Genomic DNA, 15,624 nt, shown 5'->3' with positions numbered 1-15,624 from the left:
TATGCTAAGGTATGGGCTTGATCAAGTCAATGCCCTCAACCTTTTCTTTCTTTTCTCTGTGTCTATATTCTTTCTCTTCCTCATTATTCTCACTTAACCCTAAATCTCCGTATTCTACAACTTAAATGCAACTAATTTGCTTCTAATGATATTGACATTAACCCACGTTACACAGTCTAATAAGTGTTTTTTTGGCCTCTCTCTTTGCATTGGGTAATTATTGGATATTCTCAGAGTACCATAAATGCATACTCGTTACTCTTACTAATTGTGGGTCCTATTAATTAAATTTATGGTGGGACCCATAATTCATGTAAGAGAGAGAAGTATGCATTTATTATATTTCCGAAGTATCTAATAATTTTTGCTCTGCATTATTATTTACTTGACAAATAACTTTATTGATCAAGCTGAAACAGTATATCAATAATTATTTAATCCATCGAATATCATTCATTATTCTTCTCATATATAAAATACGAATCTCATAATCAAATTCAATCCCCAGACTGAATCCAAAGGTTGTGAATTGTGATAGGGAGGATGGATGTTGAATGTATGAGGGTGGGGTTTGGATACCAATTAATTTGCGTTTGTGTTTTTCCTCTTTGCATTTTCCTTCTTTTTTTTTTTTTTTTTTTTTTGCATGCCCATTTTAGGAGACAAAGGCTATTGTTCATGCACTATGCATGAGCAGTGGCCGAAAATTTTGACTTTTTAGCCTTTTTAAGCATATCAGTGGGTCCCATAAACAGTATACGGGACCCACAAATTTCAATTTTCAACAACTTTTTCATTAAAAATGAGTCACACGGTACTATTCACATATTTAAAAATTATTTTGCTACAGTGTTTTCAGTTTTCAATTTTAGTAACAATAAACTGTATCTAAATGAACCCGAGGTGTATGTTTGGCCCCTTTTTTGTACAAGTATAAATAGCATTGCTCATTCAGCCAAAATAAATAAATAAATAAATATTTTTTTGGTAGAATAAATAAATAAATATCATTGCTTGTTTTTGGTGGACGGTGGACAAACCTGGATTTTTTTAGAATATAACTATAAAACCCAAACAATATCATTAGTTAGGCAACGTTTCCAAGTAATTTGGTATGTAACAATTTGAGTCCAGAGGACTCAATTTTGGGGAGCTGAGCTGGACTTAGGCCTAGAAATCGAGTTCACTGGACTTGGTTTTTGTAAATGGAAATCGAGTCTGTTGGACTCGGTTTTTGTTCATAGAAATCAAGCCTGTTGGACTCAATTTTCGTTCATGGAAATTGAGTCTACTGGACTCGGTTTTTGTTCAAACACAACCACCATGCATGAATAACTTAACCCCTGTTTTACTCTCCACAAAACAGAGCATACCGAATCACTGAAATTATGCCAACCATTCTAAAAATGGACCACTAAAAATTCTTTGTATAAATTCTTTGTGCTAAGTGTGGTTTTGGAGTTTGGGTCAGAGACTACTAAAATGGACCACTTCTTAATTCACAAAGGAAAATAAAAGAAATCCTCATGTATGTCATGAATAAAATAGGAAAAAATTCGGAATAAAAATTAAAAGGGACCCCTTGATGTTTTCATTTGCAAATCAATATACATGTCGGCATGTCGCAATAGCTTCTAATAATTTCTCTCTTTAAAACATTGCACACTTGGGAATTTAAATTAGTAAATTACTCATCTCAGATTTTCTTTTATTATTATTTATTTGTAGAGTCAAATTAGAATGCTTTGCAAATCCAACTATCACAGCCAGGGTAAATAAAATTAGAATGCTTGGCATAATTTTAGTGATTCGATATGCTCTGTTTTGTGGAGAGTAAAACAGGGGTTAAGTTATTCATGAATGGTGTGTGTTTGAACAAAAATCGAGTTCAGTAGACTTGATTTCCATGAACGAAAATTGAGTCCAGCAGACTAAATTTCTATGAACAAAAACCGAGTTCAGGAGACTCGATTTCCATGTACAAAAACCGAGTCCAATGAACTTGATTTCCAGGCCTACATCCAGCTCAGCTCCCCAAAATCGAGTCATCTGGACTCAAATACATACCTAATTACTTTGAAACGTTACCTAACTAATGACATTGTTTGGGTTTTATAGTTATATTCTAAAAAATCCGGACAAACCTTTCACACAAAAAGACAAACATCTCTAAAGACATATGAAAATCACGTGCTAATATTGCTATCCACGCAATTTCAGAATAAAAAAATAAAATGTGAACTAATTTCGAAATGACAAAAACATTTTACCTACGCGTATCGCACAGAGAATGGGAGACACGCTTGTTTTTGGTTGACTTTCAAAATTGGAAATTTATTTGCACAGAAAATGGATTGCTATAAAATTTCCATCATTTTTAATTGTATTGGATTATGCGTTTTTTTTTTTTTTTTTTTAAATAATACAAGAAGATCTAAATCTAATAGTTAGTAAGTTAGTGTGCATTTTGATGACAAAGGCATGGTTTTTGTAGCGGCCGAAACAAAGCAAAAGATCTATAGAATATACATAGTATATTGAAAAATCAAATCCCACTGGCCAATTTCATAAAGATCAATAGGATGTTGGAAAATTTTAGCAGTAGATTGATATAAGTACATTAAGTTCTATGATTCTGTCAATGCTGCCTTCAAATCCATTAGTATTGCACTTGCACTTGAAGCAAACAAGTCGAAATAAAGACAAGACCAGAATTATTGTACAAGAAATATATAATAGTTTGCCTTTATCCCATCACTTTTCGAAGGGAAAAACAAATAACCTATGTAAAGTTGTGCTTTACAATTATGTTTTTATATTGGCTTTAATTCTATATCAAATTTGATTGTATTTTTGTTCTATCATTTTCTTGTATTTATTGTGAGATTTAATGTAAGAGTTGCGTGTGAGAGTTTGGTGAAGATTTGTAAAGAATGAGATTTTGCAACTGGCTTGCGAGTGAATGTAAAGCTGTGATTTACAATTATGTTTTTATGTTAGCTTTAATTCCATGTCAAATTTGATTGTATTTTTGTTCTATCATTTTCTTGTATTTATTGTGGGATTTAATGTAAGAGTTGTGTGTGAGAGTTTTGGTGAAGATTTGTGAAGAAGGAGATTTCGCGACTGGCTCGCGAGTGACAACCAAGGAAAGGCCACTTGAGAAGCACATGCTAGAATCTAAACAATCTCATGCCAAGCTGGATTTCGCAAGTCACCTCGTGACTCAGACCAAGTTGCAATTGATCTGCGAAACTTACTGCCTGGAGCTTTTTAAAGTGTGTTTTTCTCATACCTTTACCAACACTATATAAGCCTACATTTGAGAGAGAAAACTCTAGCTATACACTTGAGAGTTAGAGATTGTAAACCCACGATCATCTACATTATTTCTCTATAGTTTTCCTCTACTCCTACCTCTCCATTTACACATCCCTGAGAGATTCTTAGCCCAAACACTTATCTCACTCATTATGAGTGTTGAGAGAAGTTTTGGTACGTATAAAAGCATTGGAAGAAGCTATTGATTGGCAGATGCAATTTGGAGCTAATTGCGAGATTCGAATAACAAGTGAAGACATGGCTTTGTGAAGCCGTTGGTAATTGGAACTTGGAGGGTTCAAGTAAATTGGGTAGATTAGGCTTGAAGGGTCTTTTTGATATTCGTGTACTCTAACTTTATTTACGAATTGATCAATTTCAGCTTGGAGAGCCACGAAAAGGGTTTTCGTCGAGTACTTCAGTTTTCTCTTCGATAATACGTCTCGGTGTTATCTTTTGTTTGCATTTCTCTTCTCTACACTTTAAACTTTACATTTATTGTTTATTATACATGCTTATGCCTTAGAGTAGTATTCCAGTTTTATTACAATTCATTTATTCTTGTTTTACACTTAGTTAAGTTAGTGTAAAAGTAATTAAGCCGTAATTTAGAATTGTGGGTCTAAACTAGTTATAGTGTTTTACACTATTTGAGCTTTCAACCTATAATGTGGGAAATCAAATGTGAGGAGAGGATCCTTCAAGTGTACACCAACAAAGGACCAAAGCATGCTTCAAATTAAACCAAAAAAAAAAAAAAGGAGAAGCTTAGTTACTATATCTGAGACTAGTCTGTGGGGTTAATTAGAAGTACTTTGAAGGTTATGTTAAATAACAATGGTAAGAGAAAAATTCCTTAAAGTAGGTGTGTTAAAGTTTTTTTAGGACAAAACTTAGGTACAATGTTTTAGGTACTGTTTATTAGATTCTCCTCTTAAAATTTAGCTATGTGGCTTTTTTCTCATTAATGGAACTATATTTTTAGTTAAGTATAGCTATATAGTTGAATTTTAAGAAGTAAATCTCAGAAACAATACCTAAGTTTTGTCCTTTTTGTCAAACCTTTGCATGGAGCAATGTTTGGATGCCTTTTTTGAACTATAAAAGGTTTGTTGATAGTGGGCCTTCCATGTTCTAACTTCTAAGCCATTGGGTTTGTGTCCCATGGCTTTTTGGCCCAAAGTCTTTATGTTCCACACCCAAGATAATGTTAAAGACATAATAATTTTCATAATTATTAACATGATAAATTGCGATTGGATCAAAATCACTTTCATATAGATTCGCCATTATCATAACTTTTATTTACATTAATCACCTACCTCAGCAGTTAAAAAAATATTATGAAAATTGTTATATTTTTAAACTTGTTGATAAACTTAATGATATGCCAATATAAATAAATACCTCAATTACTTTTGGCCATTTATGAACACCATCAAATGCAAGCAATGTTTTTTATTTTTTACTTTTTCGTGTAAAAAAATGCATGTAATTACCATGCTCTTTTTATTTTTATTATATTTATTATTTAAAAAAAAACTCTTAAACACCCTTAGAGATAAATATTTTAGGGGAAAAAAAAGGAAACAGAGTAGATGAAAGCTTTAAGAAATCAAATCCTAGCATGAAAACGTGGAATCCATCATGTGAAATTAAATCCTAGCTTCCCCCTTTACTGAAAACTACAGGATGGATTTCATTATATTACTTGATGGGTTCCATTATATTACTTTAGGTTACGTTTGGCAATATGTAAAATATTTTCCGAGTGTAAATTATTTTCAAGTGAAAATATTTTGTGTAAAGGAAAATATTTTTAATTGTTTGTCTCTGTTGTGGAAAATTCACTAGAAAATCATTTTCTGTGTTTGGTTTTGCATATAAAAACTTATTTTCATAAACACAGCCACCACAATCACCTCCATAAACCCAACCACCACCGGCCACTATAAACCCAATAACCATCAGCCACCATCAACCACCACATAACCAAATAACTTGAAAAAATCATAATCAATAAACCCACCACCGATTCACCAATGAAACCACAAAAAACCCTTCATATAACCTAAAAAAACCCACCCCAGCCACCAATCCACCACCCCCAATCTGCCACCACCAACGCTAGATTCGCTAGATTAGATCTGTGAAACACATGAATCACCCCAGCCACTGTTCCTTCAAAACCCAAGAATAAATATTATTTTACAATAATAAAAAAACGCTAAAAAAAATCCGAAGAGGGCAGCAAGATTGTTGAGGTGGCGACGGTGTGGGTGGGCAGTGGGTTGTAGATCGGTGACACGCAGTTCAAGATTTGGCCTTGGTTGGAGAGAGAGAGAGAGAGAGAGAGAGAGAGAGAGAGAGAAGGAAGAGAGGCATCGAGATGAGGAAGACAGGAACGGTGGATGGAGTTTGCACAGTGAGCGGAGCTTGCACGGCAGTTCGATTCTTCTGGTGCACTCTCTCTCTCTCTTTTTCTTCAAGTTGCTGAGTTGTGAGGGAGGCTGGAAATGGGTTTGGTTGTCTTCTTCACTCTCCCTTCTATCTCTCTCTCTCTCTCTCTCTCTCTCTCTCTCTCTCTCTNCACGTGCCGTGTGAGTGAAGAAGGGTACTCATGTATAAGTATTATAACATGTCCATGCATTAATTCTTTCTATATGATGTGACGTTGTTGGTTGTTAGCTTGTTTTTACATTCTAGCGTGTTTTTACTGTTTTTGTTGTTTAACAGCTTTGAATGTTTGTTAGTTTTTTTTATTATTCTTTACTTGCTTTGTGTCAAAAATCCAAAAACACATAAAAAGTATAAAATTCAAAAAGTTTGATCGGCATTATTGCGTATTGTCACACACATCTTTAGCCTTGTACTTCTGTATAAATGGCTTTATTCATTAATGAGCTTAGCTTGTTTTTTATGCACTTGTATTTTTGTGGGAAATATCTTGACATCTATGTGATTGTTGTAAATAGATTTTCAAACTTATCATGAATGATTAGTCAATAGTTTTGTTGATCTTGATACATGCATAGACTTATGCCTATATCTCTTCCCACTCATTTTTGTTTTTACTTAAGAGCTCATCCAATGTCAAATCTCGAAAAGAGATAATGAGTTACAAAAACCGTTGCATATACTAGTATTTGACTAGGAAAAAGAGAAAGCGACTTGTTCTTAAAATGTATGGTGCCCAAAAGCCAAAGGCTTACTCATAAAATTGAAATATCAAAAATTTCAGGCATCGATTCTAAAAAGAGATGTAAAGATATAAAATGATCAAATGTTATATATTATAAAAAGCCAAATGAAAAGCTTCAAAGTGTGTTTTTCATCTTCTTTATTTCGTTAGGAGTGTTTTTTGAGATTTTTAAGAAAACAAATTCTATTTTATGTTTAAAATTATTTATTTATTTATTCATTTTTCATATGTTGGATTAGATGTTAGATTAGATTATGACAATATTGACACAATACTTATTTAAAAAAAAAAAAAAAAAAAAAAACTTCTCTACTTTTTTCCCTTTGGAATTGTACTCTTGGTTTTTTTTTTTTTTTTAAAGGAAAAAGAGTTGCAATCTTTCATTTTTTTTTTTTTTTTGAATTGTAGTTTTGTAGAGTTTTATTAATTTTTTAGATAAGTTTGTTGGTGTTTTTGAGTGTGTGGTAGAAAATTTCCGGTTTGAGAAAGTTTTTTTAAAACTAAAAGAAAATTTTTAGATTTTATATAATTTTTAATGATACAAAAAATATTATAAATAACTTTTATTAAAAGATTAATACTTTCGCTAACTTAACTTTTGAATTCTTGAAAAAATTATATTGTTTTGATTTGGTACGACAAAAAAATAATATATATATATATATATATATATATTACATTTGTGATTGTCCCTATAATGAATTAAAATATGATTATAAATTACATTATTATTTATTAAATTAGTTCAAAATGAAATAATAAATAAATTTAATGAGATCATGAGCAATGCGTGGCATCTGCGATTTGTTCATTAATAATTGTGTCATTCTAAATGTTTCAAATGTTAAATGATATGGAGACTAGAGTGTATAATTTAGCTTGGGGGGGGGGGGGGGGAATTTCTTTGTTTATTTCTTTAAAGAAGTAAACGTGTGTCTCTTAAAAGAAAAATGAAAAAAAAAAAGTAAAACGTGTGTAGACTATTCAATTGTTTTGCTAGAAGCTAAAATTATTGCACCAAACGGCACATATGAAATGAATGTAATTTTCAAAGATACAGTCAGATACAGATATAATATGAAAAGAAAAATTGAAAGAATAAAATAATTAAGGGAACAAGGATGTGGGTCAAAAAAAAAAGAAAAAAAAGAAAGAAAAGGGAACAAGGATGTAGCATTTCCCACTAATATATCCATGAGATCATTGCTTCACTTAAAATTTTCCAATAGTGCAATTCAACCAACTGCTTTTCAACAGTTTTTGCAAAAAAAAAAAAAAAGTTCCCATTGCTAAGAGTTTTATAACTCAACTATTTGACATTTTTTGATATTTTTAAGAGAAATAATCCAGAGTTCAAATTTTCTCATAATTATCAAATTATCAAAAGAAATTTTGAGTCCGATCAAAATGCCACTATTGTAAAGGTGACATTATTCCTTACCATATCAAGAATTTTTAATCAATGCTTTCTGACTAGACCTTTCATTGTTTTTTTTTTTTTAATTTTTTTTTGAAGCTCTTTAAATCTTGCAATGATATGTGATCCGCTTTGTGCAATCTGGTTTCTGCTATGCCCACAAAAATAAAAACAAAAACAGGATTACTTCTTTTACAAAATCACACTCCACTCTCTTTGACAGCGCGTGGGACCATTTTCACTTTATTATCGTAATTTTTTTAAAAAAAGTTATTAATTCCCTCGTTTTTTTCATTTTAGCTGTAATTGTTTTTGACCTATTGTTGAACACAAGATTCTCAAAATAATAATAATAATAATAATAATAATAATAAAACTTGTTTAACACACACCACGCGTTTCACACCACAAATTTAGCTATACATAGTCCCACCAAATTAATTTTAGATATTTGGATAAGATATGCCCCTAATTATCAACTTTATCAGTGTGTCTCTACCTGAGTTTGTGCTAATTTAGCTCATTACGTTTGTTTCTGTCTCCCATTACATTTCCTAGTCTTTCACTTTCATCATGCAAGCTCTAGTTCATTCCGAATGACGATGAATTCCATGTTCTTTTCTTGTTCTTGAGCGATACGTGTTATGGGAATCTTGATTTAAGAATATAAAAGTAAAATTGTTCTTGTATAGTTTAGTCTAAGTCTTTAAGCTAATGTTATATATATTTATTTAAAGACTTTGATTTCATTGGATTATAGAGTTGTCTCCCGTGTGATGGAGATGAAATTATTGTTTGAATCCAAATCAGTGTCTGTGTCTGAGATAGTCCATCTGGGAAGAACATACTCGAGCCCGTTTTTGAATTTCAAGAATTTACTTGGTGTTAAGTTCTCTCCACAAATCTGTGCTTGCAAAGGTAATTCTTTCACTTAACTAAGCACATAATGTTCCAATTTTTGACATTTGTCTTAGACTTATCTTAGTGTATGAACTTAGATTTTTGACTACATGAGTGTGCAGATTCTTATTTTCATTTTTTTTTTCTCAATCTTGGGTTCAGGAATAGTTCTGAAAGTTAGTTGTGCAAGTACTTCAGATAACACGTATCTGCCAGAAAAGGCCATTGGTTCGATTGGTCAAGGAAAACTTTCATTGTCCTATCGGATCAATGGAACAAATGGGACAAGCTCAAGACTGTATTGTAGTGATAACAGAGTACTTCATGCATTTGATGATGAGTATGGGGGAGTTATAGTTGATCCAGAAAGATTACCAGCTAACCCAAATGCCTTTGTTTCTATACTTCACGCTTCTCTTTCTCATTGGAAAAAGATGGTAATTTCTGAGTCTTTAAAATAACTATCACAAATTAAATACTACTAATCTTTTGCTATGTCGTTGGCCATTACAATTTACAAGTTTTAGGCATAACCAGTGCCTCTGAAAGAGACTGGATGCATCTGATTTCTTTTCCTCTTTTGTTTTTTGTTTTTGTCATGGAATACTTTTTCTTTCCTTTTTATTTTATAGTTGATGTGGCTATGAACTCTTCTTTACGACAATGAGTAAATAATGATGATAATATAAAAAAGACTTGTTCGTTCTTTTTCTTTTCTAGAACTGCAAGCATTGGGCACAACTTGGTAGATTAAATTATGATCTTACAAATATTAATTATTTGCTGAAGGTTTCTTAAACCATTTTGTTTTAAAGGCTCAATCATACAATTAAATTATATAGCCATCCCCTTGCTGCACCCATTGTGTGCTCCTTGAAATTTGGAATAGAATTCGGTATGATGGGTTTCTCAAACTAGACTAGGACTTTGATCATACAATCCAAGATTTTACTCTCATGTTCACATAGTGGAACTAATCAATTTTCATAAACTGTGTAAGTACAATCATGATAGTAACACTACCAAGTATTTTTTTCACTTATTTACTTTTACTTCAATGGATTTGTCAGCCTTTAATCAATATTTGGCACAAGAGGAACTTATGCTGTATGTAAAGCATCTTGAAGTTTTGACACATAATCTGAGGTCATTTCACTGCAGGGGAAGAAGGGAGTTTGGCTTAAGTTGCCAGTGGAACGATCTGAGCTTGTTCCAATTGCTGTAAAGGTAACTTCTGGACCAAAAATTTCCAGTATTTGACCCTTAATGTAAAAGTGAACTCGGATTTAATTTCAGCTTCAGCCATCTAGATTGCATACAGGTTCAAGATAACTTATTAAAATGATTTATGAAAACCTTTCCATTCTTGTAGTAAATGATTTACTTACTGAAACGCCATTGAGTCTCTGAGGCATGTCAACTGGTTACAGGAAGGTTTCCAATACCACCATGCAGAGCGAGGATATTTGATGTTAACATACTGGATACCTGAAGGACCTTGCATGCTTCCTGATAATGCATCACATCAAGTAGGGGTTGGAGGATTTGTTGTTAATGAAAAAAATGAGGTATTGTTGTTTGTGTTGATAATGTGACAAAAGTGAGTCTTCAAAATGAGTTAACCGTATATATGGTCTTCCACTGTAGTCTTAATGAGGTACCTTGGTTCTGTATCTCACAAAACAAAGAAGTTCAAATAGCAATATGAATGAATCCTGTAGTAATCGCTACACATGCTCTAGAGTTAATATCCTATGATAATATTGTACATGCATCAGAAAGAGATTCAATTTCAATCTAATATAAAGGAACCTCATGACAATTTACAGGTTCTCGTAGTTCAAGAGAAACACTGTGATCCAGCATCTGTTGGCCTTTGGAAAATTCCAACTGGTTTTGTTCTCGAGGTGGAGTACTTCTATTTAAGTTGTACCTTGACTTCAAGTTTGTTTGGATGATCCTACTTAAAAAAGAAAAATAATGTAAAACTCAATAGTTTCAAGTTGTTTCTTTTTATTCTTACCAATTGTTTTATTTGTATCAGTCAGAGGAGATATTTTCGGGAGCTATTAGAGAAGTCAAGGAGGAAACGGGGGTAAGAATGAAGTAGTTGATATTTTCTCTAAGCCTCTTTTTACCTGGACATCAATAACTTACTCTTGCTAGTTCAATTAGCATAAATGACCAGTTGAATTCTCCAATTGACATTAGCTGATTCTTATATATTGCAGATTGATACTGAGTTTGTTGAAGTTATAGCATTCAGGTAATAACAGTACGTTATTCTCATAGACAAAGGCAAGTAATGAAAGGGAAGAAAAGTATCTGGGGCATATGAAAATGGTTGGATTTTGTATAGCTTTAAAAAAAATGTTGAAATATTTTTAAAAACATATTATAACTATTATTATGTGGTTTAAAAAAAGGAAGTGCAATTATTGCTTGTTTACTTTCACTCTGTAACATAGAGAAAATCACTTGTTACAGGCAAGAATCTAATAATAATTAAAGTTACCAATTTTAGGATGTATGGTTAAGTTCATTAACTATCTGTATAGCCAGCATAACTGCATTGCATAGATGCTGGTGTGAAGCACCATTGACCAGCGCAACTGGACACTGTTTATGCTCTATACTTTTCTAAATACTTTATTCCCTGCACTAACAGTATCTAATTCTCTCTGCAACTGCAATTCCAGGCATGCTCACAATGTGGCTTTTGAAAAGTCAGATTTGTTCTTCATCTGCATGCTAAGACCCCTATCAACTCAAATCATAATCGATGATCTTGAAATTCAAGCAGCAAAGGTAAATGTCCTAACTAACAGTTATAGAACACTCAAGAATGCTTTACACTGTTTCATTAGCTTTCTTTACCCTCTGCAATACTTGCCTATCACCAATAACCACTTTAAGGTGAAGCTGTCTACAATCAGTTCTAATTTTTTTTTTTGTTAATTATCTACAATCAGTTCTATGATAATCCTTTCATACACTTAAGTGTCAGAACAAAATAGGCTTTGTTTGAAGCCACAAGAAAATAGGAAAAGGAAACTAAAGAAAATTAGGTAGGTGGAATGATTGTTGCAAGCATGCAGGCTGTGGAAATGAATCACAGTATTGTCTATGAAATAATTGCTTCATGCATCACCAACTCATTGTTGTCCTTAATCATCACACAGTTATAATGAACTGCTTTGATTAACTAGATGCTTTTTGTTAGAGTTATTTGACTCGCATGCATCCCTTTATTAGTAAAATGCACCAATAACTTAATAAAAATATTTCACATACCCAACTAACTTGTTTAGAGGGATTTGGGGAAAATGAACTACAAATTACTTTACAAATGCATCAACCTAGGTTCTTCAAATTTTATGTGGCATCATATGTAGTTTCTGACTTCAGAATATTGTATGCTCCACCATGCAGTGGATGCCCCTAGTCGACTTTGTGGAGCAACCACTTATCCAAGAAGACTGCATGTTCAAGAAAATTATTGATATATGCATCGCTCGGCTAGGGCAGCGTTATTGTGGCTTATCTGCTCATAAAATGGTCTCAAAATTTGATGGCAAGTTATCTTCCCTGTACTACAATGTTGTTCAAAATCAAGATTTCAACTGTGGCGCCAGTTAATTGAAGCCATTTAAGCACTACTCTTTTTTTTTTTTTTTTTTTTTTTTTTTTTTTTTTTTTTTTTTTTTTTTTTTGAGAATCATTCAAGCACTACTCTGCGTTGCCACACAATCCTCCCAGTTGTCATGCGGAAATGATAAGAGTCTCACACTTGAGTTTATTGATTGAGACCGAGTTCAGCTACATGACAAATGACCTTAGGAGTAATCCATTTTTATGGATATTACAGCTGATGTATATCATGTAAATACAACAATGATCTTTCTAATGTAAAATGTGTCAATTGTACATGAGTCAAGAGTGACCATAACTTAATACTAAATGTTTAATGTTGGACAAAGCCTGATCCAATTTATCATCCTCTTGGACGCTCATAAGGAACGCCTTTAGTAAATTGGAAAGGGCATAATTTATTTTATCATGAGACTGAAAAATGTGAGAATACACATCATGAACTAATCTTGTATAACTCCAAACACTACCGTGCCCTCATTGTGATGGTATAAAAATTTTGACCATAAGACCTGAAACTGAAAGGGCCTAACAGAACTTGGGACTCTGGAAGTAGCAATGAAAACTTTTGCTTGCCTAGCTTTCTGAAACTAGCTAAAAGGGCACAAGCCATTCTCAAATTTTGAATGCATCAATGTGAGTTCAAACTGCCTGCTGATGGGTCAAAGCTGAAAAGAACATAGGCCAGCTCAAATTGCCTGCTGTTAAACCTGAAGAATTCAGGCCGGCTGAGGCAAAAGAATATAACGCCATGTGTGATATTATTAAAGACATCAACCCCTTTTTTTTTTTTTTTGAGAAAAACATCAACCCCTTTTATTTCTTAATATTATTTTATTTTCTTCGTTCTATTTTCTAAGTTATCCTTAATTCCTTATGCCATCTAGGGCATGGTCAGACAATTCATTCCAGTGGGTCATGCTTTTTGTTATTATTTTTGGTAGAAACAAAACATTGTTCTTTATTTTGTTCCCTAGTTTGTTCTCCTGTCACATCCAATTGACTCTTTCCGAACATGAGCTGGTCACAGTTTCTCATTATTAGATTATGCAAATTCCTGCTAATGATTTTTTTTTCCCTTTCTTCAATACCAATTTGAAGTCGCAAGCTAGTAGGTATAGTTTTAGGCTAGCCTGACAAAATCTTGAGGGGATTGCTAAAATTTCAATACAAGTTTGTGGTTCCCAATCTTCAGTTTCTAGCAAAACATTGTCACCATGTTTTCTGCCACATTAATTGTAAGTTTAGTTATATAGTAGGTAAAAAATTGGCCGACACTTGTGAAGTCAAAACTACTTATTAATCATGAACAATGACAAAGATTCACAGAGCTTTCAAAGAAGATTTATATTTGAGTTGATGAATGTAACATAAATGAAAGTAACTGCAATGGTATTTTTTCTTTCTTAATCACGAATATCCATAATGCTATAAAGTTATTATAGTGCATGCTACATTCTGTCCTAGAGCCAGAAATGCTAAAATCCAGAATGTCAGCCATATATACCTTGTATTATCGTCAGCAATAGTATTCTTACGGGCCTTTTTTATATATGAAAGTTCCGAATTGCCACTCCCACCAACTTCTCACTCATCCTATTTCCAAAATAATAATAATAATAATAATGATCGGTGTGGATCACTTATAAGTTATAACAAAACAATCCAAGATTTTATGTTTCTTAAACTACTCATAACTTTTGATCTAATTTATACGAAATCCAAATCCAAATCATCAAAAAAGAAATTCATATGATTATATCTGAAATGTTACATTTATGGTTTCTTCATTTAAAAGAAGAAGGAAACCTAAAACACAAAATTGGTCTATTTGGATTAGAAAATTAAGCACCTTATAAACTTAAATAAAGAAAAAAAAAAAAAAACCCTTAAGTATGTTGAGTATCAAACTCATGATCATGATTTGCAAGGATGTGGAACAAGTGTTTATAGTCACTAACAAGTTAGCATTATATAAATCATGATCATGATCATGATTTAGGGGCAGATTTTTTTTTTTTTTTTTGAGAACAGACTTATGGGCATTAAAAAAAAAAAAAACTAACAACATCTATTTGGTATCCTATCATTTTTGGTTAAATTTGAAGTAAAAAGATAATAGTTAGTTTATTTCCAAAAAAAAAGAAGCTAGTTTTGGAGATTTTTGTACAATTTTTAAAAACCTCAAATTTTTTATTATAAAAAAGTATAAATTAAAGTACAATGTGGTGGGAATGAACAAGGAAAGAATTGGATGTATTGTGGACTAAAACATCTGTTATGAGGAAGGTACTGCTATTTTGTTAGGTAGATTGTTTCTCTTACATTGTTGTAGAATGTACGTTTAGTGAACCAGTGGATCTCTTAAACTTAGACAGCCATTTAGAGGTTGCGTGAATACTTGAAGATATTAATTTGATTTACAAGAGTTTTTTATATGTATCATTTGTTAGTGTGCCTTTGTGAATGTGATGTAATAGATCTGCTCTAGCTCTAGTTAGTGCTGCAAATAGGAATGAAGAATGCCATTTTTTTCTCTTTCCTATTGCAAAACCTTATTTTGAATAACAAAATCTACTACCGTTTTCATTTCAAATAATAATAATAATAATCATAATAAATAAATATATTCAGATTTTACCAAATAAGTAAATAAATATTTAGTAGAAAACTGCATCCAAATGCATTAGTTAAAGGCCTCTTGACTTAGAGGCACTTTGATTCTCCTTAAGGCGAGCTTGATTTGACTTCTCTTATGGGATGAGCTTAACTTCTCATAACACACCAAAAAATACTCTAAAAAAACCCTAATAACATTTATTTGGCATCCTGTCATTTTTGGTAACTTAATTAATAAACATGAGATAAAAAATAAATAAATAAAAAAAGATAAAAGTTGGTTTGAGGTTTTTGTATAGCTTTTTAAAGCCTCATTTTAAAAAAATATTAATTAAAGTATGGTGGCATGTAAATGAATATGGAAAGAATTGGATATACCGTGGAGTCCGAAATCTATTACGAGGAAAGCACTACTATTTTGTTAAGTAAATTGTCTCTTTAAAATTGTTGTGGAGTGCATGTTTGTTGAACTGATGGATCTCCTGAACTCAGACATAATCTGCCCTCTGGAGTT

The 15,624-nt window shown here is 32.2% G+C and overlaps 1 protein-coding gene across 1 annotated transcript; it reads left to right on the top strand.

Moving 5' to 3' along the window:
• Nucleotides 1–8,415: 8,415 nt before the first annotated feature.
• On the top strand, nt 8,416–12,769 carry LOC111997838 (nudix hydrolase 8). Its single transcript, XM_024029971.2, has 9 exons — nt 8,416–8,858; nt 9,003–9,277; nt 10,002–10,067; nt 10,271–10,408; nt 10,670–10,747; nt 10,885–10,935; nt 11,072–11,106; nt 11,540–11,648; nt 12,273–12,769. Exons 1-9 carry the CDS (start codon nt 8,717–8,719, stop codon nt 12,477–12,479), a joined length of 1,101 nt encoding a protein of 366 aa, XP_023885739.1. The 5' UTR covers nt 8,416–8,716; the 3' UTR covers nt 12,480–12,769.
• The last annotated feature ends 2,855 nt before the right edge of the window (nt 12,770–15,624 follow it).

The sequence above is a fragment of the Quercus suber genome, unplaced genomic scaffold (assembly GCF_002906115.3).
Source record: "Quercus suber isolate HL8 unplaced genomic scaffold, Cork oak 2.0 scaffold_208, whole genome shotgun sequence".
NCBI lineage: Eukaryota > Viridiplantae > Streptophyta > Magnoliopsida > Fagales > Fagaceae > Quercus > Quercus suber.
This window is presented reverse-complemented; position numbering and strand designations above follow the sequence as displayed.